The sequence below is a fragment of the Schistocerca serialis genome, chromosome 1 (genome assembly GCF_023864345.2).
Source record: "Schistocerca serialis cubense isolate TAMUIC-IGC-003099 chromosome 1, iqSchSeri2.2, whole genome shotgun sequence".
Taxonomy (NCBI): Eukaryota; Metazoa; Arthropoda; class Insecta; order Orthoptera; family Acrididae; genus Schistocerca; species Schistocerca serialis.
Window position 1 is genome coordinate 918,687,675 of NC_064638.1, and position 25,460 is coordinate 918,713,134.

Consider the following 25,460-nt stretch of genomic DNA (forward strand, 5'->3'; position numbering starts at 1 on the left):
CTTCACACTGATGTTTGCTGGATGCCTTATGAAAACATTTTAATGATTTTGCCTGCTCTTAGTGCAAGCACAAGTACTGGTCGTTTAAGCCGCGTACACACTGCCACTGGAAACATGTTTCTGCCGGAAACATTGTTTTCTGCGATGTTTCGCAAATGTTTCCGACTTTGTTTCTGGTCTCTGTTTCCGTCCACACTGGCGGCAAACATTTCTCGTGTGTTCACGCCGTCTGCAGTGCCCCTTGTGTTATTGTGTTCGTATCGTCTGCTGCTGCGTTATGTCTGGTGTCGAAGAAACAATAATGATATGTGGAGCTGCATTATTAATGCTAGAAGGTTTACACAAACAAAATGAAAGGCGTCCTCGTCGTTGGTGGAGAAAAACATTCTATAGAAGAACTGGCGGAAATAACCTGCTACGTGAGCTGAGTATGGAAGACGGCTCTGGCTTTCGCAACTTCACTCGGATCTCACCTACCGATTTTGAATATCTGGCAAATATGATGTCACCATTTGTTTCAAAAAAAGACACAAATTTCAGGAAAGCTATTTCAGTCAACCAAAGGCTTGCAGTTACTCTTCGTTTCCTGGCAACAGGAGATTCATTTCAGAGCCTTGCGTATTTATTTCGCATTTTGAAACAAGCAATATCTAAAATAATACCCGAAGTATGTGGAGCTCTGGTGGAAGTACTGAAGGATTATGTAAAGGTAAGTAAATGAAAAACATCGTTAAATAAGCACATTTTCGAAGTGTTATTATTTCTCAATTACGTTACATAATTCGTCAAACACAACTTCTTCAACTGCGTTGTCACTGTCTACATAACTTGTAAATGTAACAGGGGAATTGTTACTTGATGATGATGGCTCTGCTACATTCATAACCCTTTTCGACTGCTCACTTTCTAAATACGCTACATTTTGTTTCATTAGTACATTATTAAGCAAAGCCATTGTTTTTGCTCATTGTAACTCGGGCAATTTCCTTAAAACTGAGGCCACATACTGCCCATACGAACTGCATTCATCGTCCTTGTCTTATTGTTTTTGCAGCACTTTAGTTAGCAATTGAGACGCAATCTTGAAGGGTTGCTGCATGTCTTTTTTCTCGCCCATCATCCATCTGATTTTTGGTGGTGGAGGACTGGAAGGTCCAGCTGCAACCTCTTCATCCTCATTTGTGCCCTCTGGCGAATGTACGAAAACCTGAAAATCAAATTTCTTTCTTTCAGATACCTGCGACTGAAAACGACTGGAGTGAAACAGCATGTTTATTCTCACAGATTCTTCAGTTCCCCCATTGTGTCGGAGCAATTGACGGGAAACATATCGTGGTACAGTGCCCTGTTGGTAGTGGAAGTGAATATTATAATTATAAAGGTTCATTCAGCATTGTGCTGCTTGCTGTCGTCGATGCCAGCTACAACTTTTGTACGCAGATATCGGCTGCCAAGGCAGAATATCAGATGGTGGTGTGTTCAAAAACGCGAGTATAAATGAGTTAATTGACAAAAAGAAACTTAACTTGCCACATGCCGAATGCTTACCAGGTGGCACCAAGGCCCTACCATATGTTTTTGTAGCAGACAATGCTTTTCCCTTACAGGAAAACATTATGAAACCCTACCCGGGAAAACATGTTAAAAGTTCAAAAGAGAGAGTTTTTAATAACAGACTTTCAAGGGCCAGAATGGTTGTTGAGAACACTTTCGGCATTATGGCTTCAGTTTTTCGTGTGTTTAGAAAACCTATGTTGCTACAACCGGAAAAGGCAAAAACTGTCACACTTACAGCTGTATGTCTCCACAATTTTTTAAGGCGAAATGCTGCGGCAAGGAACCAGTACACCCCACATGGAAGCTTCGATTCCTACGATTTACAAACAGGTGAAATGATTCCAGGCACATGGAGACGAGATGACACTGCATCAGTTTTCATTTCAGCACAGAACATACCAAGGAAAGCTGCTTCCACGAATAAACAAATTCGAGACGAATTTGCTAATTATTTTTTAAGCCCACAAGGAAGTGTACCGTGGCAAAATAACTATGGGTGAATGTGACTGTGTACTATAAAATACAAATAAAGACAAACAAGCATAATTTTCGTACCTCATTTTCCACAGTATCTGTTGTCTCCTTTGGCTCATGTACATCGTCCAAGAACTGCAGCAGCCGATAGCCGAACCAGTTCGAGTCATATGCAGTGTCTGCACCACTACCAGATGGTCTGCTGGCAATAATTTTTCTTTTCTCGCGCCTGTACGCAACCACGAGCGATCGTATTTTCTTCTCAACACTTCTCTTATCCGTGCCAAAAGCTGTTGCAATTTTTACAAGTGCATCGTGTTTTTTAACGGTATTTTTGTAATCCTTGCTCCGGACGTTCCATAAACAATCTTCCCCCTGGTACATTGCAATTAAATCGACAATTTGTTGCCTTGACCACTCCATTATTCTACAAAAACAAAGTGAAAACGAAAACGACAGTAAACAGTACACCGCTAAAAAGTTGACGACACACACACACATACGCTAGCGCTGTGCAGCGGTGACAAGTGGTAGCTAGCCGGAAACATTGTTTCCTTTGATCTGTACCGACACTGCTACGGATAGATGTTTCTGTGTTTCCAAACATGTTTCGAAACATGTTTCCAAATGGTGTCCACATCAAGCTACCGGAAACATGTTTTGAAAACATGTTTCAGTTTCAGTGTGTACGCGGCTTTATATACCTTTGAATCAGACATAATATTGTTGGCCACTGAAAATTTGTTTGAAAGAATGAATGCTTTTTAGAATTTTATGAATGTGTTTTATGAGAAATGACCATCATTTTTTACCGCTAGGTAAGAGTCACAAAATGAAACATGTATATTATTATTAATATTTATGTTCTTTCGGTTTTAAATGATTAAACAGAACAAACATCCTTCTGATTTTCGTTATGTTGAAATGCATGACAATAGATATTCTTTGAGGCAAAATTTGAAATGGTGGAACTTGTGATTTTGACGAAAAAAATTCATGAAGTTTGTATTTTTTTTAAAAAAAAACTTTAATTACAGATTTCAACATATTTATATGCACAGTTGCATCATTTTTATAGTTTAGTGATATAGTTGGTCCTTTTATCTTTCTAATGACACCAGATTGAATAAAATTGATTTATAAATAAGGGACTTACAGTTGTTAAAAACTTTCAACCTACCTTTCGTACTGACACCAAATGGAGAAAATAGTAGACATTTCAAAATGGCCCCCTGACTACAGTTTTGATCTAAAACATCTGAAAAAAATTATTTTATCACTTTCTATTTATGTACTTTCTTACACCAAATTTTCACAAATATCTGTGACACGATGGCAACGAGATTTCTTTATTTTGGGTGATTTTAAATGAAATGAACCTGTTGAAGTTTTTGATGACAGGAATTAGACAGAGGAGGAGGATGAGTTTTGTGGTAACCAACTGGGTAGTGACAGCTTTTCACAGTCAGTTTCAGATAAAATAAACACACCAGATAATTTGAGAGGTAGAGGAAAAGAAAATTTATATAATTTTTTGTCATATTACTGTGAAATCTTTTGTGAAAAGCCAGGTGGAGTGAAAAACTATATCTGTAGATTGAAATTGAGACAACATAATCCTTTTTTCATCGAACCGTATTATGTCCCCATTTGCAATAGAAAAATAGTTGAAAGAGAATTACAGAAACTGCAGAAATGGAGGATAGTAGAGAGAAGCAGCAGCCAGTACAGTAATCCACTGGTGGTCATTTCCAAGAAAAATGAAGGTGTAAAATTAGTCCTTGATTCTCAACACTTAAATAAATTCTTAGGAAAAGATGCAGATCATCCTCAATTCATGGAAAAAATTTTGAACAAATTGCATGACTAAATACTTTACTAGCCGTGACATAACATCAGGTTTTCGCCAAATTACAGTAGAACTCAACTCAAGCATTTCTGTACAACGAGAGTTTTCAGTACTGTATTGTACCCTTTGGCTTAAATATATCTGTTGCAGAATTTATACGTGCTTGTGGTTTTGTGTTAGGTAGTGATTTACTGTCAAAGCTGATCATTTATGTACATGACATTTTGGTTACTAATTAAATTTCGCAGAATGCACAGGAATTTTGATGGAGGCTGCAGAAAAATTTAGACAAGGAGACATGATGTCAAAATTATAAAAGTGCAAGTCTGGTGTGAAAGAGTTAAATTTTCTAGGTCACATGATTAGCAAAGAGGGAATTCTGCCTGAAAAAACAAACTTTTGGCCACTGCAGAATTTCCAAAACCAAAGACAAAGAAAGAACTTAGATCATTCTATGGTTTATGCATTTTTTCAAGTAGTACATCAGAACACAAGCACTTCATGCACCCTGTCTTCAGGAGTTGTTAAAGAGAAATATTATCTGGGAATGCACTAAAAACTGTCAGGAAGCATTTGATAAAATTAAGAAACAGCTATGCACTAGTGACATACTACACATACCCAAATTGTCATTGCCATTTTGTTTAATGACTGATGGAGGGGATTATGGTTAGGGATTATAGTTTTGGTGTACACTTGTTTCAAGAGAGAGAAATTAATCGAAAGATAGAACACCATTCAATTAGTTTTGCTACTAGGGATTTACAAAATTTGAGAAGAACTACACTGTTACTGAAAAGGAACTATTAGCCATCATTTGGGGTTTTAAGAAATTCAAGAATTACCTAGTAGGACACAAAGTAATAGTTTACACAACCACGAAGTGTTATGTTACATACAAGAGTGCAGACTGTACCACAACAGAATTACCAGGTGGGCAGTTTACTTGCAACAGTTTGATTATACCATCCAGTACATTAGGTGAACAAAGCGTCGCAATGAATGTTTTATCTAGGTTACAAGTGGAAGGGGGGGGGGGGGGTTAACTTGAAAATGAGAACATTCAGGACAACAGAATTTTCAGAATAACGTATATTCAGGGAATTAAGGGAGAAAGAGAAATTGTAAAAATTGTGAACAGTTAAGGCGAAATCAGAGCCCAGTTGAAGAGTAGAAATTAGTAAAAAGTTATTTAAGAAAGAAAGGTCATGACAAAGTAAAATGATATTATGAGGTTTATAAAGGAATTTTATTTCAAAGACTCAGTTTGGATTCAGACACCTGGAAGGTCTGCTGGTCTGAGCAACACACTGACACTTTGGTTAAAAAATTTAATGCCTTCAGCAAAGTGATAAGAAACTTTTTGACATCTACGTAGTACCATTTGAGATAATGGAGATTCAAAATCTAAATGCATACAGATTGATATACCCTAAATCACACAAATTTTTTGGACTAAGAAATATCTCACTATTGAAGTCTTATTATCAATAAGATTACTTGGGTACACACACTCTGTGTATCATGCATGTAGCTTAAGCAGGATTCCCCAGCCACTGTGACAATGCTTCACTGGAACACTACCACTGACACATTTTTTGTCCACTCCTTACTTACACACCTATCAACTAATGACAATTTGAGCCTGCTTGGTTTTACTTAACATATTCCATCACACATATTTATCTGATTAAAATTTGAGGTACAGTTGACATTTAAGTACATTTCATCAGTTTACTCGTGTTTTACCAATTGAAAGCCAGCACTACATATGTTGTTACACGATTTTCAATATCAGACCCTTAGGGGCGTACACACTCTGAGTACCATGTGAGTGGCGAACGCAATGTCCCCTAGCTAATACAGCATTTGTTTCACAGAACACTACCAATGCCACATTCTTGAACACCTTTCTTTACAAACACAGCTATCTGATTGAAGTTTGAGAAGAAATAGTTGAGAATTTTCTACATTTTATCAGTTTCCTTACATGAAGATTTTACTAACTGAATACTATTGATACTTACTTTGATTTGATGACACATTTATTCCAACACACATGATGTTAGTAATGAGTTGAGTGAGATGCTTACTACATCTTAATATAATGCTTCTGCAATCTAATGCATTATGATGATACAATTTTCTACACTAACACATGCCATAATTACACTCACGCACATTGTATGCTTATCTGAAAATTAATGAAGAAGAATTCTGCTATGAGACACTGGCTCGCAGTTCTGAGAAGATACTTCAGTGGCTGTGGTTCTGATTTACTTATCCACACTGAATTCTACGGTACACACATTTCTTGCTTAAGATGCTTACATATATCGAATACCTTCCTACAGCAGTCCAATACACATATATACACGTTTTTATTTGAGATTTTCTGATGTTACAATTTTTTTCTGAATCTTACAGAAGAATACTGATGATTCAATCTGAAGTAGAGAGATATAGGAGGTGAAGTGGATTCTATTCTATGGAATGTTGACACAATGTCACCCAAAGACATGTTTATTTCAGCTTATTAAGTACAGGAGTTGGTGTAGAGAAGTTTACATTTCGCTTACATACACAGACATTTTTGAGTGGCTGATAGCAAATCACATTTATTTTCAGGAATGATTTGATAAAGATGATGTATTTTCCTTATTACATATTGACACTATTATGCTTTAATGCTTATGCTTTTATACACATATACTATGATGATTTATTGCTCATTATCTTATACACATCATGATGATAAGAGGTATGCTACAATTAAACTGATGATTATTGATCCTTAAGTTGACTTGACTGAATGAAATGAGTTTGCATGAACGAGTTACAATGAGATACTGTTAAGGTGGAAAGGGAAAATTACACTCTTATGCTAGACATCAAAACTTGATTTTACACTACATAAAATAATTATGATACTTTGACTTGGGAGATACGCGTTGCTGATAGAAGAAAAGGTTGTATACAGAATTGATTACAGCTTAGACACTAAATTTTGAAAATTTTGTATATGTTATTTAAATACGGGCGTACGCGCAGACAAGAAAAAAATTCCCGGATTTGTCATGGATTTCCCGGTTAAAAATAGACTTTTCCGTGTTAAGTGACAAACTTATATATCAATCCTTTGACCAGTGAAGGTTTTATACATGGCCATAAAACTTCCCACAGGCACTTCAGGAAACGAAACCCAGCGCAAAATCACACGTCTAGTAGTAGAGATGTGCGGCAACATTTACAGAGAATATTTTCGTATTACGAAAGTGTAAACATAAATCCCACCGAACAAAGCAAGTTGGCAACATAGCTTCCAAAGCTCTAAAATCTAGATTGCGATTTGCGACGCCCTTTTGTAAGCCAATTATAGCTTTCGTCACGCCTTCTCGCCAACCAATGACAACAGATATGCAGAGCGACAGGACATGTTTACAGTCAGCCAATAGCAACATCATCGTCCAGTAGCGCGAACACACAAATAAGAAAAGTTGATGGATTAGATTAATATGCATACATATAGCTACAAGAAAAGCTGAGCTTTCACCTACAACATTTACCGTCAAAATTTTTCTGCTGGTTTTTTTTTCCGAAGGTGTAGACAGGAAGAATCCTGATAAGCACAGCTTAAAATGCAGCAGCTGAATGTTTCTGACGAACACGGTTGTACATTTCACTGCTGTGCGCAGAAATTTCGTACGTTACTTGGCTGAATACATATTCCGTCAAGCATTTGCTTTTGCATAGAAACGGCAATTACTTGTGAAATTGCTTCACTTCCCCCTGTTTTTTGAAGGATGATTATACTTTTGCCAACGTTATTACATAATTCGTAAGAAAAAATAAAAGAAGCATAAGCCAACCTTCAAACGTGGTCTTTTTCTAGCGTGTGTTACATTTTAACATATATAAATGACAAATGTACTAGTAAAATTTTAAGTAATGGCATAAATGGTTTGTCTTTTCTACGCAAAATTTTTCGAAATGCCTAGTTCTCAGTGTCTAACGCTCCCCGATTTAAGAAATGCATCGCATATTGTCGCACCTAACATAATTCATCTTGCATAAAAGAAAATTTACTTTGAAAATAACGATTCTCAAATCACCATTCACAATATTTTCCCCCTACCTGGACGAAATGTAATCAGGTGTGACGTCATGCTCATCGAAACGTCGCCCACGAGAAAGATGTATCGAAAGTCGTTTGTTGCTACGAAGTGTTGCATAGGCTTTGACACGTTTTGGGTATGCTCTGTGTTCTGGTGTTGTAAATGGTACATTTTCTTTGCACCTGAAGTATTATTTCGGGTTTATTCTCTCGTTTTCGTTTTACTGCTCCAGTATTATTCTGCAGCAGGAAGCTAAAGTAAAACCATTTGTTATAGTATCAGTTCTAATCGGTGTGTTAGTCTGTTAGTCCTTTTTCGAATAACCGTGCCGGGAGGCAGCCCAACAGCTAACACAAATAGTATGAAATTCACATAATGAGAGACAATTACCACTTGCAGTAGTATGGATTGTTGTTGAAACTAAATTGGTGCCATGAACAGTCTTCCTTGTAGTGTAAGAAAAATACAATGCAACATACTAATACTGAAGTCACAAAAATTAATAGTGTATGTAGAATACTGATATCAATAATTACCTCTAAATTTTTGTGGTTGCCACTGAATCTTAATGATTATCACATATACAGGGTGAGTCACTAACTATTGCCACCAAGAATAACTCCGAAAGTATAATACAAGCTCAAAAGTTTGTGGGACAAATCTTGCATGGGACAATGGGGGCCATAATACGACGTTGGTATTTTACTGCTAGGTGGGGTCGCGCAGAGATATGAAGGTCACTTTTTTTTTTTAATGGGATGCTACAGTTTGGTACTTATTTTATGATAGTGGCCATCGAGACGAAACCAATGATGTATAACGGTAAGGTCTTTGACGGTCAACAAAGGTCACAAAGACGCTGTGAACGTCCATTCGAAGTGATAACCACTGGTATCAACCCAGTACTGCAATCTTCTTATCATGGATTGAGTGGTATTCCTTATCACTTCGGCACTTATCGAAGCACATACTCTCACAATTCTCTGTCGCAAATCTTCAGGTGCAGTTGGAACGTCTTTAAAAACAATGTCTTACGAATCCCCACAAGAAAAAAATCCAGAGGCGTTAAGTCTGACAAACGAGCCGGCCACGACACATCTCCTCCGCGTCCAATCCAACGATTTGGTAATTGTGTCTGCAACTCATTACTAGCCATCAGCGAAAAATGTGCCGGACACCCATCGTGTTGATACCACATTCTGTTCCTTGTTTCTAAAGGTATTTCTTCCAATAACAGACATAATGTTTCTTGCAGGAATGTGGTGTGCTTCCTACCATTAAGATTTCCTTCGATGAAATAGGTGCCTATAGTTCTGTCCTCCAGAATACCACACCATACATTCACCGACTACGGTTTCTGGTGTGCAACTGCAGTCCGGTGTGGCCGAGCGGTTCTAGGCGCTACAGTCTGGAACCGCGTGACCGCTACGGTCGCAGGTTCGAATCCTGCCTCGGGCATGGATGTGCGTGATGTCCTTAGGTTAGTTAGGTTTAAGTAGTTCTAAGTTCTAGGGGACTGATGACCTCAGAAGTTAAGTCCCATAGTGCTCAGCGCCATTTGAACCATTTTTTTTTTTTTTTTTTTTTTTTTTTGGTGTGCAACTTCCCACAGCCAACATGGATTTTCAGTTGCCCAATAATTCATGTTATACACATTAACAATGCCATAGCTCGTGAATGTAGCCTCATCAGTAAATAAAATCAAATTAATAAATGTAGCAGCCCTCTCAATCTGAAGTTGAGCCCATCGGCAGAATTCAATGCGACGCATGCAATCCATGCCAGTTAATTCTTGGTGGAGACTGATATGGTAAGGACGATATTTATGACGATGCAGAACACGAACAACACTGCTCTAGCTCAAGTCAAATTCCCTTTCGATTTGACACGAAGGATCTCGAACCGCAGTGGGAAGAGTACCAATTTCCGTTTCCTCATTAGTAACTTTCCTTTGCCGGAAATGTTTCCGATGCGTTAAAGATCCAATTGTTCTGAATTTATCACACACATATTTAGGCGTACGACGGGTAGGGTGAGTATGATGAAGATACCTTTCAGCGTATAGGTCTGTCTCTAGCTCTCACTGAATTTCGTTGACATTCTCCATAAATGAGAATCATATCGCCTTTTTCTTCGAAATAATATATCATTCACATTCGCTTGATTCGACGATACTAGTCTTACCAATCCTATTAGTGTTGTATTGCGAAACTGTCGAATGGTGTTAACATGTCAATGGTACGTTAGATGGATACGCCGTATTTGGCGAATATTTACAATTTGCGCGATATACGAGAGAAACTTGTCGGAGTATGTACTTCGATAAGTGCTGATGTGATAAGGAATACCACTCAATCCATGATAAGAAGGTTGCAGCACTACATTGATGCAATAGTCATCACTTTGAACACCTTCTGTAAATGGACATTCATGCCATCTTTGTGACCTTCGTTAACCTACAAAGATCTTACTCTTACACATAATTGGATTCGTCTTGATAGCCGCTATCAGAAAATAAGAACCAAACTATAGCATCCCATTTTTTTAAAAAAAAGTTGATCTTCGTATCTCTGACGTGACCCCACCTAGCAACAAAAAACCAACGTCATCTTGTGGCCCCCGTTGCCCCATGTGACATTTGTCCCAGAAACTTTTGAGCTACTATCATACTTTCTGAGTTATTCTAGGTGGCAATAGTTAGTGACTCTCCCTGTATATTTTAAGATGTCTTGCAGGATGGAAGAAGTTGCAGGCAAAAGTCATGCTTATGAACGAATGTAGCATTTACTACACACATTGGTGACGCACAAGTAAAAATTACACATCCTTTTTACATGAGTTCTTAAACATAAGTACTCTCAAGCGAGACTGAAACAAGAGCTGTAAAAAAATTGAATATTCTCCGGACATTGCTCTTCTGTTACAAAGATAATCTTAAAAACCTATCTTTTCCGTCTTCTGCAGCAAGCTACAAATTTCTTATTACTAATAAGGAAAAGAAAACATTCATACAAACTGATACTCCCTCTGTACACTGACATTGTGTGGAGGTGTACACTGTTTGGCAGTATCATATGAATAATTGTTTGCTATCTATTACAGGTCAAAGCCCTTTATTTCTCGGTCTTTTAGACAGACTTATGTCATGTTAAGTGGAGATGTCACCTTTACCTTATTATATCTACATATACTAACACAAATAATGAAAAGAAAAGCAAGTTTTAAATAAGGGGTACAACTATCAAATACTGTGTATATTCAACAACGCTAGGTTTAGTCAAGTCTCTTTCATTATTGCGCCCACACACGTGGCACTGAGACTTTATTGGTTGCGTCCTCTCCGAATATTTTTAACTCGTGCGTGTCTATTTCACGCGGAGTGAAACCACGAAATAGCCGTGGAATCCTCCACAAATATTTGTTCATTTATTGCAAACAGTGCGCGTGCTTCTGGTAATTTCAATGTTGTGACAGAAGATCTCCAATTTTACGGCACAGGACCCATTGTCTAGCAGTCGTAACGCGCTTATTTAGTGGAGAGTAAATCTGTCGATCAGCACCCATCAGTAAGGTAAGTTCCTTATAAAACAATTAGCCGACCGCGGTGGTCTCGCGGTACTAGGCGCTCAGTCCGGAACCGTACGACTACTATGGTCGCAGGTTCGAATCCTGCCTCGGGCATGGATGTGTGTGATGTCCTTAGGTTAGTTAGGTTTAAGTAGTTCTAAGTTCTAGGGTACTGATGACCTAAGATGTTAAGTCCCATAGTGCTCAGAACCATTTGAACCATTTTTTTATAAAACAATTCTTCATTTATTCAGAGTTGAGTGTAGTTAAGTAAAAATTTTTGTAGGTTGAACACGTGTACTTAGCATCAACACACTTCACTTTTGAAAAAAAATTACTTTTACACACGTTCCTTGCCTAATTGCCATCCAACTCTATTAATCACTTATTTTGCATAAAGTGTCTGCTTTCGTATGCTGTTACTCTTTAAACAAATCATTATTTACGTAGTTACAATTTTAATACAGTCATATATTACATATTGTTACTAACATTCCTCTCACACTTACTTCATATTGAGTTTCATTTTGAGAGTAGTTAAAACGCTGCATTAGCTTTGATTATTTTCATAAACAGTCATACCAGTTTAATTTGTAAATAATAGATTCATTTACATTCATATTATAGAATAAACATGCATAACCTCAATTACATCAATCATCCTTATATACATCTGTAAGTTTGTGTCTCACAAATCTTAACATAAGAAACATTATACATAATTCCTTTTGCATTGTTTATGGGAGCTTGTTATTTATTTTGCAGCAGGTGGGAAAGAATCGGCATCAACCTCAAATACACTACACACTGATTGCACAACTACACTTAGCGTCACCTCTAGATCTCTAGGAATGAAGGAAGGAATCTATTTGGTGTTAATAATCCTGTTTATGATAATCACATACCTATACACTCATACATACTGTAAAGAGAAAAATGGGTGTTAAGAGTATCTGAAGCAGACACTGAACCCTGTGTGTAGGTCGGCCCCCCACCTGTTCAGTAGCATCAAACCTATATCATTACGATGTCACTTACCGGACTGCTAATGCGTGGGGCTCATTAAACTTGTATAGTACCATGCCACTCTCGAAATTTATCATTTCTTCTTTCACGCTGTGTCGATGCACTGATCGCTGAAAAGAAAAAGCTTAAAACTAACTTAAAACTAAATTTGTAGTAGCTCAGTGCCCCCTGATTCAGTCGTTCTTTTACGTCAGTATGCAGCCGTTATTCGCCTGTTGCGTCCAGTACATCACCAGCTTCACTTACCTTTATCCTGTAAAGAGAAGTATCTACAAAATTCTCTAGAGCGTGAGATATTTATGCTTTTCATCTCTGTATCCTGCTTTCACCTTAGCGGCCATCGTTCATATTCTTAAAGGTATCTTACACGTCCTGTAGTTCACTTCCTGTATACACCTGTGCATATCTGTATGTAGTAGGTTAATATATTTTATGTAAATATTACACATGGTCTTGTACATTCCCTTAGCTCAACATTCATATACTCCTGGAAATTGAAATAAGAACACCGTGAATTCATTGTCCCAGGAAGGAGAAACTTTATTGACACATTCCTGGGGTCAGATACATCACATGATCACACTGACAGAGCCACAGGCACATAGACACAGGCAACAGAGCATGCACAATGTCAGCACTAGTACAGTGTATATCCACCTTTCGCAGCAATGCAGGCTGCTATTCTCCCATGGAGACGATCGTAGAGATGCTGGATGTAGTCCTGTGGAACGGCTTGCCATGCCATTTCCACCTGGCGCCTCAGTTGGACCAGCGTTCGTGCTGGACGTGCAGACCGCGTGAGACGACGCTTCATCCAGTCCCAAACATGCTCAATGGGGGACAGATCCGGAGATCTTGCTGGCCAGGGTAGTTGACTTACACCTTCTAGAGCACGTTGGGTGGCACGGGATACATGCGGACGTGCATTGTCCTGTTGGAACAGCAAGTTCCCTTGCCGGTCTAGGAATGGTAGAACGATGGGTTCGATGACGGTTTGGATGTACCGTGCACTATTTAGTGTCCCCTCGACGATCACCAGTGGTGTACGGCCAGTGTAGGAGATCGCTCCCCACACCATGATGCCGGGTGTTGGCCCTGTGTGCCTCAGTCGTATGCAGTCCTGATTGTGGCGCTCACCTGCACGGCGCCAAACACGCATACGACCATCATTGGCACCAAGGCAGAAGCGACTCTCATCGCTGAAGACGACACGTCTCCATTCGTCCCTCCATTCACGCCTGTCGCGACACCACTGGAGGCGGGCTGCACGATGTTGGGGCGTGAGCGGAAGACAGCCTAACGGTGTGCGGGACTGTAGCCCATCTTCATGGAGACGGTTGCGAATGGTCTTCGCCGATACCCCGGGAGCAACAGTGTCCCTAATTTGCTGGGAAGTGGCGGTGCGGTCCCCTACGGCACTGCGTAGGATCCTACGGTCTTGGCGTGCATCCGTGCGTCGCTGCGGTCCGGTCCCAGGTCGACGGGCACGTGCACCTTCCGCCGACCACTGGCGACAACATCGATGTACTGTGGAGACCTCACGCCCCACGTGTTGAGCAATTCGGCGGTACGTCCACCCGGCCTCCCGCATGCCTACTATACGCCCTCGCTCAAAGTCCGTCAACTGCACATACGGTTCACGTCCACGCTATCGCGGCATGCTACCAGTGTTAAAGACTGCGATGGAGCTCCGTATGCCACGGCAAACTGGCTGACACTGACGGCGGCGGTGCACAAATGCTGCGCAGCTAGCGCCATTCGACGGCCAACACCGCGGTTCCTGGTGTGTCCGCTGTGCTGTGCGTGTGATCATTGCTTGCACAGCCCTCTCGCAGTGTCCGGAGCAAGTATGGTGGGTCTGACACACCGGTGTTAATGTGTTCTTTTTTCCATTTCCAGGAGTGTATATATAATAATATATAATAGATGTAGTCCACCTTAAATTTACAGTTACAATATAGTTATTCTTTCTTTCTTCCTATTTGTATATAATTCTTGTAAATATGTGTGTGGGCGAGTTGCGTTTAATTGCATTAGCTGGCGGTCGTTAATTATGTCAGCTTTCTAATAATTAAACATCCTGCAGCCGTGTTTGCAGGTGCATGTGCGAAATACGTTGCTTCCACCCAATCAGCTGAACTAGCTCACTGTTGCGATTACACCACAGTTGTGTCGCAAGTTCTGCATTACTTCGCCGCTCCTCCTGTCAAGCAAACCACTATATCATTTAATATCTCTCTCAATTTCACTTACCTGCTACTTTATATATCAAACTACAAGTAAAATCTCTTATATGTAAACATGTTTCCTTAACACTAGTATTCAAAAAGAAAACAGAAATTCAATTATTATTAAGTACACTACATACAGTCATTTCAGTAAAAATACTTGAGTCAAAAATGTTTATTCCACAAATGCCTGTAAGTCCTTGTGGTGACAGAGACCTATGTATCGACCAGCCCTATCTTAAATCAAACTATAAACTCCAGGATATGGGATTTTGGAAATTACATATGGTCCTGTATAAAGTAATTGCCATTTGTTGTTTAACATTCCTATTTTTGTTGGCTTAGGATGGGTTCATAATTGTGTAAAACGCTTCAGTTTCCGTTCATAGATATTCTTTCTGTATTGAGCCCTGTTTTCTGGTGTAATTACTGCTCGTTTAATTTTCTACTCTAATGTCACTTCTGCTGCTGGTATTTTTGGGAGGGATGACTCCCATTCATCTGGTGTAATTCATCTGGTGTGAAATCAGTGGAAGAAGTTGTAAGACTGTTAATGACCTGCATGGCAGGTGTAACATATTCTACCCATTTTGTGTGTGTGCGGTGTATATGTTCTTATCAACCAATTAAATGCCTTGGGGTGGAATCTTGATACTAAGATGTGTTTTATACCCTGTAATAACATAAATTTCTTCCGTTTCTGTCCTCTAATATATGTGGCATTATCAGAATCCTGATGGAGGTTGCTGTTGCACTATGTACAGCATACATCTTAATATGCTTTGTAAAAACATCATATAGTGCTACTACATATCTTACACCACCGTTGCCTCTCAAATAGAGGCCAGCCACACCCAGAGACACTAATCTAGAGGTTTCTTAGTTAGAATCAGGTGAAGCACGATTGTTTAGAAGAGAATGTTTTGCCTTCTGACACACTATACGTTTTCATAGTACTTGAAGTACTCATCATCTCAAATTTGGAAAGTAGCAACATTTACTTGCCCCATAATGTTCCCACACTTCATGGGTGTACACCATGAATTTCTCAATATACTTCTCAGGAAGACATACGCACCATTGTTCTGAGTCAGGCTGTTTGCGATGATATAAAACACTTTCATATTCCCTGTGCCACATTTTTAGCTGTTCGTTGCCTTCCTGTGTTAGTTTTTGTTTGACCTTGCTCCATCTTAGTTCCTGTTGTTGCATGGTTTTCATTTGTTTACAAAACTTACTGTAGTTAGATTGCGGTATTGTACTTTGCGTAAGAAAAGTTCTTCCTCAGAATCCTGATCCAAAAAGTTCGCTAAATTCATCTTGACCTTGAGGTAACCTTGATAGAGCTTCGGCAATAATATTCTGACAGCCGTTGATTTAATAATATTTCGAAGTTAAATTCTTGCAGATATAGACACCACCTTGCCAATCTCCTGTGCGGTATGTACATGTCAACAAAAATGAAAGGGATTGGTGATCATAATACACTTTCATACTCTTACCTCATGAAAAATACTCAAATTTTTTGAATGCTCAGACTACTGCCAATCTTCCTAATTCTGATACAGAGTATGTTCTCAGTGCGGCTAGCAAAAGTTATTACCTTTGGCAATATCTTACCATCTTCCTTTCTCATCTGGAACAGACATGCCCCCCAGACCTTGTGAGGAGGCGTCTGTGCACAGACAATGTCCTTCTCCATATCGGGTGACTAAGTATATTTGCATTCACTAATGCCTCTTTAATATTATTGAAATCCTCTTGACACTTGTTGTCCCACAGCCATGGTCTGTTTTTGCTTAACAAATTAAACAGGACGTCAAGGTTCATCATTCGTTTGGGTATGAACTTACAGAAGAGTGGCGCCAATCCTAAATAAACTTTAAGTTGTTTCTTATTCTTAGCTGCAGGACAATTGCGTATGGCATCGATTTTCTTAGGATCAGGGAGAATACCTTGCTCAGGAATAATGTGACCAAGAAATTTTACCTTCTCTCTGCCAAAGTCAGACTTTTTTGAATTGGCTGTCACTCTGTATTCTGAAAAACCTTGTAAAACTTTCTCAATTAATTGAATATGTTCTGACCATGTGGGAGTGGTGATTAATAAGTCGTCAACATATACTGTAACCTTGTTAAGTAGCTCTGGTCCTCATACTTTATCTAACACTGCGATGAATACACCTGCACTTATATTCAGGGCAAATGGCAGGACGCAGAATTCAAAGCTTCTACCGCCACATACAAAAGCTATGTACTTTCTGCTTTCTGGATGGAGTTTTGTTTGCCAGTAGGAGACTCTTAAGTCCAATATGGTAAAATACCGTATATTATGGAACTTCAGCAGTTGCTCTTGCAGCTGTCAGGCCTGATTCGAATGGTACTAGAACCTTATTAACATCTCAAGCATTCTGAAGTTTACTTACAGGTAATACAGGGTTACAATAAGGTGAAAAGGAAGGTTGAATAATCTTCCATTTAATCATTCGATTGACTTCTTCTCGTACTGCCTCTCGTTTCATCCAAGGAATGCGATACCATGATACACAAAGAGTTTCATAGGGGTAAACATCTATTTTGTACTGATAATTCTTGATAACTCCGGGTTGTTTTCCAAATACATGTGCACACTTAAATAACAGATCTGTAAGTTGCTGTTGCTCCTGTTCACTTAAGGTGCGCCGGCTGGAGTGGCCGAGCGGTTCTAGGCGCTACAGTCTGGAACCGCGCGACCGCTACGGTCGCAGGTTCGAATCCTGCTTCGGGCATGGATGTGTGTGATGTCCTTAGGTTAGTTAGGTTTAAATAGTTCCTAAGTTCTAGGGGACTGATGACCACAGTAGTTAAGTCCCATAGTGCTCAGAGCCATTTGAACCATTTTGAACTTAAGGTGTTGGACTCACTTACTTTTTGCTCCACCATTTCATTGTTTACATCTAATTATAACACTAGTTCATTATAGTGAGTGTTTACAAATAATTCAGTAGGAAATACGAATTGAACTGTCACATCAGACTCCTCCATCTGCTCGACCTTCATGCCTGACTTTTTTGTTAAACAGACAGAAAACACCTGTTTGTTTACACTGAAGTAGCATTTACCAATTCCTATGTTAATTTGCGTCTTATCAGTTCTAAACATGTCCAGCCCAATCAAACAATTTACTATTAATTTGTCAATGGTGAGGAAATAACATCTGACAGTAAAATGTCCTATTTCCAATGAAATAAGTGCTTGTAACTTCACTACTTTTGATTTGTTTCCAGTGGCCGTCTGTGTTCTAGAATTCTGCTTGGGGAACGTGGAAATTTTAACTCTTTTCTTTAACTCTCATAAAAATTCAGTTGACATTAAGTTAGTCGTTGTACTTGTGTCTAGAACTAAGTCTACTTCCATGTCAAATACTGTTGTCTTTATAACCGCCTGTACCTGCTCTACGTACAAGTTTTCCTGAACTTCCTCTTCATATCGGTATAAATCATCTTCCAAGTCATCCTGTTCATTGTACCTCACAAAACATGTGTTTATAAGTGTGTTGCCCCCACTCCCTATCTGGTCAGCAGTGTGAGGTTTCACTGCGACTAGCTGGAGTTTTCCGCCGGTGCAGGAGCATTGACCTCAGTGACCAGTGTAATTTCAGTGAGCCGTACAATGTGTATTGTGTTATGCCAATTTGTGTCATCGGCTGCATGTGACCCATATTCGCGCGAATTCGTGTTGGTAGTTGCGAAACCATGGTTCGTGCTATTATGTTGGCCAAAGGTTGGCTGCAGCACAGCATGAGGCATTTGATGGTTGCCGACCGCATGCCACTGCATCGGCTGGCTGTTACCGCTTACAGGCGGCGGATAGCCTTGTACTGATGGACGTAGTTCGCTTGTCCTTTGTAATTGTTCCTGTTGTTCTGATAACCTCGCTTCAATCTTTTGCTTTTCCTATTTCCATTACCATATCCATTTCCTTTTTGTATGTACTATGTCGGATATGGTTGCCATGCTTGTTGTGTAGTAACATTATTATTATTTACAGGTTGGTTTCCAAAGAGGGGCTTAGGTATTTGTTTATCTGCTGCTTTATGTAGCCACAGCGCCTCTTCATAAATCAGGTCAATGGAATCCAAAACTGACAAAAAGTACTTAGTGTCTTGTTCTGGTGTAGTCACTAATTTTTCCCTTATGAGTGGCGGAATTCGGCTGTTTAATATCTTCAATACATCCACCTGCGATATGGGATTGGTCCAATATCTGGTCTTATTTAAATACTTTTCGAAATAACCCCAGAAGCCTCCATGCTTGCTATTAAATGGAGCCTGTTTAAAGACTTTACGTTTTAGTTTCTCTTGAACGGCTTCTGACCAGAAAGCAAGTTCAAATTGCTCGTAACTGTGACAGCGTTCTGCCATTTCAGTGGCCCACAAAAGAACGTCACTTTGGGTGAAGGCAACAAAAAATCTTATCTTTTGAGCCTCTGTCCAGTTACTCAGAAGTACGTTGTGGAACGCACTGATAAAAACTATCGGGTTCATCCGCTTTCCATCTGTCGAGTATGTGGGAAAATGTCTATGTTTAAGCAACCCTTCATCAACGAAGATGGATATTAAACATGCAGCATTATCTGACATCGGAGTGTTGTTACAAGTGTGTGGAGCACTGTGTGGTAATTGCGTGTGTGTTGTTGGTACTGCTGTAGATAAATTACGAATTTTACAATCCTCACTTGTGCTTGCGATCAGGCTTTTGATAAGATGTGGATAACTGTTACACACGTCTGTCTTAGGCACAGGTAGTTGAATATTAGCAACATGACCTACTTCATTTGATGATTCAGTTTCCCTTTCCTTCATGGCCTCTTCTACCATGTCTACGTATGCTTTGCATTCAGATACTACCTTCTGCGTTAATGTACTACTTGGATCTTATGGTTATATCGTGCCTATCTGAGTTCTTTCTCTTTTGGCACATTCAGACTCTACTTCCAAGCTTTATACTCTTAATGTTAGCTCCTCTACTCCCAATGTCAAACCTTCATGGTCCTTCTGTAGCTTGTTGACAGTCTTCATATATTGCATATTTGGTTTTGATTTGCTCTTATACTATTATTCGTGTCCATGATGTTCTTTAATTCACTTTCTGCGTGTTCTTGATTGTCACTAACTGAACCTACCTTTTCGTTCAAAATATCAACGCTTTCTTTATCGCCAGAAATAACCTCCTGTTTTGTCTTTTCATTTATTTCAAATTTTCAGTTATCTCTGTGTGTAGATTTTCTGTTAGATCATTGAATTGTTGTGTAACTCAGTTCTGGAAATCTTCCAACACCTACTTTTGTCCTGTTTTGAAATCTGAAAAACCTTGAGACAAATCGTTACATTTTGTGTTCAAGTAACTAAACTGTTGTGTAACTGTTTTGAATTTCGTGTCACATCATGGGATTTAGTGTTCACAGTTGTCAGTAATCGCTGAAACAGCGCATTGGTGGTACTATTATCGTTGCTATCAGCTGTACATTGCATGTCAATATTCGGATTACCGATAATCGGTGTCCATCCTATGTTATCAAAGTACATTGTTTTTTCACGTTTCTCTGTTTCATTCGACAGATATATATTGCTTCGTGAGATGCGTGAAACAGTCTCATCGATAGTTACCATGGTATCGTCATAGTTTTTCTGCATATCTGTGCTGACATTTATTACATCTGTGATACCTATCCCTGATTTATGTCGGCTTTCAGCTAGCTGCGTGGATAGCGCTTCGTTTTAATTTTTTATCTGTTCGTGCAAATCACCTTCTGTATTACGATCAACCATGGGTAATTTTGGGTCAGGCATTTTTATTGTGCTAGCAATTACCAAAAATTAATAAAAATCAGTTCAAAGTTTTTTATGTAAATAAATCTTGCACCTGAAACCTGCAACTTCCTGTGAAGTCGCATTTCAATAAATTTGTCGAAATGTATTACGATACAAATGATTGAAATTTTCGTAATAATTTACGCTATACAGTGATTTTTGAGTCCTATCGATTATTAAATTTTCTAGTAGGTAAACAGCGAGGAAAAAGGAAAGAAAGCTAACTACTTTAAGAGAGGCGTTACTAAGCATAATCATGCAAGCTATTTCGCAAATCTCCTACCTTCTCTGCATAGTCAAGCATGTAACTTACGTATCCTATTGGTGGATAGCTTGGTCGTTTTAATTCTCTGCTCTTCGTTTATTGTATTATGCTCCTCGTTTTCATATAATATGAATTTTGTTGCACTCGTATTCATGCAATAAGAAAATAGACAAAAATTACTTTTTCTTTTACATAATAATGACAAAAATTTTGCGTATGTTCATTTAACACTGGGATTACTGGAAACACGCTACAAGGATTAAATAAGTCCTCAAATTCCAATAGTAATTCCTCCATTTCTACTTTTTTGGCTTCTTATAAAGCCATAATGCACATAATGCGGTTGTACTAGCGGCTTTCTCATGGCTAGGTTCCAGACATGTTCTGTTTGGATCATCCTCACCTAGAACATCTCAGTCAGTGACAAACTTAAGTCATTAGTACTAAAATTATCGACATTGATGGGTACTACTTGTTTGATATGTATTTCCTGTACACATACAACACTCCTGTACAAAAAACCTTGTGCTTTATTTATTTCATCCTTTTCTTTCAGTGGTTCTACCATAAATAACACATTTGTAGACAGTACCATTCCTTAATACACTCAAAATAATTTCCCTGTACGTTGCAGTATTTTACTGTATGAATTGAGCCTTAGTGATTTTGCTTGCAACTTAATTGATCTTTCGTGATAGAATAACCTTGTGGCAGTGAGTTACTGAAAACTTTTTACGTCAGATGTAACAACATTCTTCTGAATTGCCCAAGGCTAGTTTTAACATGATCGTTAGCAGAAAATCTAACTCTAAGTTCATGCAGTACCCTTCACCTATGAGGTATCATGTGCTATCGATACCAATTTAGTGGTGACCATGTGACCACACCACCTTTCTGTGGCTTGTTCCAAGACATAATCTCCTCAGCCCGTGTGACCAGCACCTCCATGGAGCTGATTTAAAGGACACTGCACTGCACTAGTCTAGTTTAGTCTGTCTGTCAGTTCAGTCTGGTCTGTCTAGTCTATACACTTAGTCTTTGTAACTATTGTGGATTCAGATTTCGCCTATTTCGTGGACTTGTATTTGATATTGCTTTGGGCCTGCATGTGGATCCAAGTTAAGTAAAGAAGTTTATTGAAAATAATGTGTCCATCTTATTATTTTGCCTTTTCTTGTAGAAACCCACTCCTTGACATCCATCAATAGGATGACCTAGCAACCTATTTGGGCAAAACTTCCATGCTTCCCTAGAATTGTTTTGCTTCAACTGTAAAATTTCACATCACTGAAATTAGTGATTGTACATCATTATCCTACAGTCCAAATACCCTATAAAGAGAAGGGTTTTACTGTCTCTTCCCCAAAAGATGCACACTTGCCACAGAATGTGAGCAGCCATGTCTTATAATAATCTGTTTCCCATACTGTCTAATACTCCCTACAATGTGGAAGATTTAACTGTGTCTTCCCCAAATGGCCGCTGGCCAGGGTGGCTGAGCGGTTCTAGGCGCTACAGTCGGAAGCACACGACCGCTACGGTCGCAGGTTCAAATCCTGCCTCAGGAATTTATGTGTGTGATGTCCTTAGGTTAGTTAGATTTAAGTAGTTCTAAGTTCTAAGGGACTGATGACCTCAGATGTTAAGTCCCATAGTGCTCTGAAGCATTTGAACCCAAATGGCCCACGCTCACCACAGTCACTTGAGCGGCCATGGCTTACAGTAATGTATTTTCCCTACTGTCTACTATTCGAGTGAAACAAGATTCTGGGTTTCTATTCGTTTCTGTAGCATTAAAACTTACTGGAAGCGTCGTTTGGCAGACTTGTTTACAGCTGGTTGCTTGCATTCTACCCCTTTCCATTATATCATTTATTTTTGTAGTCCACTCCAGATGTCCCACTTTCCCAAACTACATGAACTGTGATTGGTGATCTTTTCACATGCGAGCTGAAAGTCCACAACAGTTGTACTTCACATCAGTAGAGAGGACTTTTACATGAACTTCCCTCACAAGATCTGTTTCCTCCAATGCCATGTCTGTGATAATAGCATTAGCCAGGTCCGTCGGAAATTTTGCTTACACTTTTCTTGACACACTGAGTGGCAGTCCCTTCGAGAATGTTTCTATCGTCCCAGTTTCCACATCCTGCAGAATGACTATTCAGTTAATGATAATTATGCGTCCACTGATACGAATTCACATCGATCCTCCACCTCCTTTCTCAAAGTTCCTCAAAAGAATAATTTTGCTTCTCTAATATTCCATTTAGTTGTCTGCGATAGAATCTGGGCGTATTTTGCGTCCTAAACAGTTGTACCAGGCCTCTCCTGAGTTTATGGAATGTTTGAGCATTTCTTAGGTCCTCATGGTGCATTACATAAATTTTTACTTCTCACATCAAGCACATCTTGGTCATCTATCCCAGCTTGACAGCAGTTGGTGGGTTATCAATAAATGGTAACATATCCTTTTTTTTTCTGGACACTGTGTGCCCTTGTCCCCACATAAGAAAAATAATGGGAGAAATAACAAACAAATTGAGAATAGATAAGGTATAGCTGACTGTATCAATAAAATACAAGGGTTGGAACTTAGATAGTGGCAACTATTTATTCACAACCGATACAAAAGACTTACATGTTTGCACCTGTTACTGTCCTCCAAAGTAGTCACCAGCGTTGTGTAGAACCCGTTGCCAGCGATGTGGAAGGTGTAGTATACCGTTAGCAGAGCCTGTTCTGGTGATGGTGCGAATGGTGCGGTCTAAAGTTATGGTGATTCTCGTGTACGACTGTGATAGTGTTAGCCTAACGTGTTACGTTCCTCCACAGTAGACCGTCAATGCATCGCCTGCGACCAGCTTTGCGAAAGAAGCGGCGACACTTTTTGCGCAACCCACCCATTATTTTGCACCACAATGCGTGGGCGCATACAGCGCATACAGTGGCTGCTCTATTCAGTCGATGGGACTGGGAAGTACTGTAATATCCACCATACTCCCCAGACTTAAGTCCTTGTGACCTTGATATGATTCCGAACATGAAGGAACCACGTCGTGGCATTCGCTTCAGAGCTGTTCCAGAGATTCGACAGGCAGTAGACCTTCTCTGGTATTGTACACTGCATGTATCCCTGAATGTGTGCCTGGCTTACCTCAATTCTCTGACATGTGTCACAGCTCTCAAATTGTTTCCATACTCGTCCAACCATATTACTGAACACAACATTTTCCCTTATTATTTCAGTGCATTTTTTAGTTCCATAGCGTCCATAGTTCAGGTGCACATGCTGAATTAAATCACTGACATGGAACTCTGGAAAACATAACTTCCATTCATCACTGTTTTCGTTTGCTCTTCTGAACAAAATTTCCTTGTGTGTTTTGTAATATTTATTCAAATTGTCCTCTTCTAGTTTCCAGGCGCCTCTTTGTCTGTTGTAGATTGGCATCCTGATCCTGTGATCTTCTCATGTCCCTACATACTCCTTTGATATTTCTCTCCTTCAGCAAACCCTTTATGTATAGCATCTTAAATTCTCTATTTCCACTCTCTTCCTCTCTTAATATACCCCCAGTTCCAACTGGTAATCTTGAGAAAGCATCAGCTGCAACATTTTCAGTTTCCTTTCTGTACTGGATGCTGTAATTAATTTTCTGCAGGAACGTAGCCCATCTCATTGGTCTGCTGCTCAACAAGATACATTCACATCAATAGTTCAATGCTTCGTGATCAGTCACTTCATGACGACCCAGTAGATAGTTTCTGAACTTGGTGAATTCATAACAACTAACAACTCCCTTTCAGTAACCCCATAACTCAGCTCATGCTTGGAAAGAGTTCTCGATGCAAAATCTATACTCCTCAAATCTTTGTGTCCACCTGCCACTCTTTTCTGTGACAGTGCCATTCCCAAACCATAATCACTGCTGTCAGTGTGCAAATAGAAAAAAAAATGGTTCAAATGGCTCTGAGCACTATGGGACTCAACGGCTGTGGTCATTAGTCCCCTAGAACTTAGAACTACGTAAACCTAACTAACCTAAGGACATCACACACATCCATGCCCGAGGCAGGATTCGAACCTGCGACCGTAGCGGTCGCACGGTTCCGGACTGCGCGCCTAGAACCGCGAGACCACCACGGCCGCCGCAAATAGAAAGGCAGGGTTGGATCCGAGTGGTATAGCAATCCATTGTCATTTAAACTATCATTTATGTCCTGAAGATCTTTGATATAATCCTGTGTCCACATACAAGTTGTACGTTTCTTTAGTAACTTGGTTAGGTTTGGTGAGTTAAAACTCTGATTCCTGATAAACTTTCGATATGAATTACACATTCCTAAAAAGGATTTTAATTGCTTCTTGTTATTAGGAATTGGGCACTTAGCTGTAGCTTCTATCCTGTCTTTCTTTGGCATCTTTCCTGTGGGTGTGATAACATGTCCCACAAATTCTCCTTCCTGGCAAACTCACACTTGCTTAGTTTAGCTTCATGCCACCCATTCTAAGGGGACCTAACACT

The 25,460-nt window shown here is 39.4% G+C and overlaps 2 protein-coding genes across 2 annotated transcripts; one reads left to right on the top strand and one right to left on the bottom strand.

Annotated features, from left to right (window-relative positions):
• Positions 1-252: 252 nt before the first annotated feature.
• Positions 253-1,995, top strand: LOC126412313 (uncharacterized). The gene is made up of 2 exons (XM_050081837.1): positions 253-709; positions 1,234-1,995. The coding sequence occupies exons 1-2, from the start codon at positions 278-280 to the stop codon at positions 1,495-1,497; spliced, it is 696 nt and encodes a 231-aa protein (XP_049937794.1). The 5' UTR covers positions 253-277; the 3' UTR covers positions 1,498-1,995.
• On the bottom strand, positions 741-2,515 carry LOC126412324 (uncharacterized). Its single transcript, XM_050081848.1, has 2 exons — positions 2,113-2,515; positions 741-1,207 (listed from the first exon to the last, which is right to left on the bottom strand). The coding sequence occupies exons 1-2, from the start codon at positions 2,452-2,454 to the stop codon at positions 1,040-1,042; spliced, it is 510 nt and encodes a 169-aa protein (XP_049937805.1). The 5' UTR covers positions 2,455-2,515; the 3' UTR covers positions 741-1,039.
• Between the last annotated feature and the right edge of the window lie 22,945 nt (positions 2,516-25,460).

Coding starts and splice junctions, on each gene's coding strand:
- LOC126412313 (XM_050081837.1), top strand. CDS start 278: ATGTCTGGTGTCGAAGAAACAATAATGATATGTGGAGCTGCATTATTA. Junction 710..1,233: donor TACTGAAGGATTATGTAAAG/GTAAGTAAATGA, acceptor TCTTTCTTTCAG/ATACCTGCGACTGAAAACGA.
- LOC126412324 (XM_050081848.1), bottom strand. CDS start 2,454: ATGGAGTGGTCAAGGCAACAAATTGTCGATTTAATTGCAATGTACCAG. Junction 1,208..2,112: donor CAGATACTGTGGAAAATGAG/GTACGAAAATTA, acceptor TTTGATTTTCAG/GTTTTCGTACATTCGCCAGA.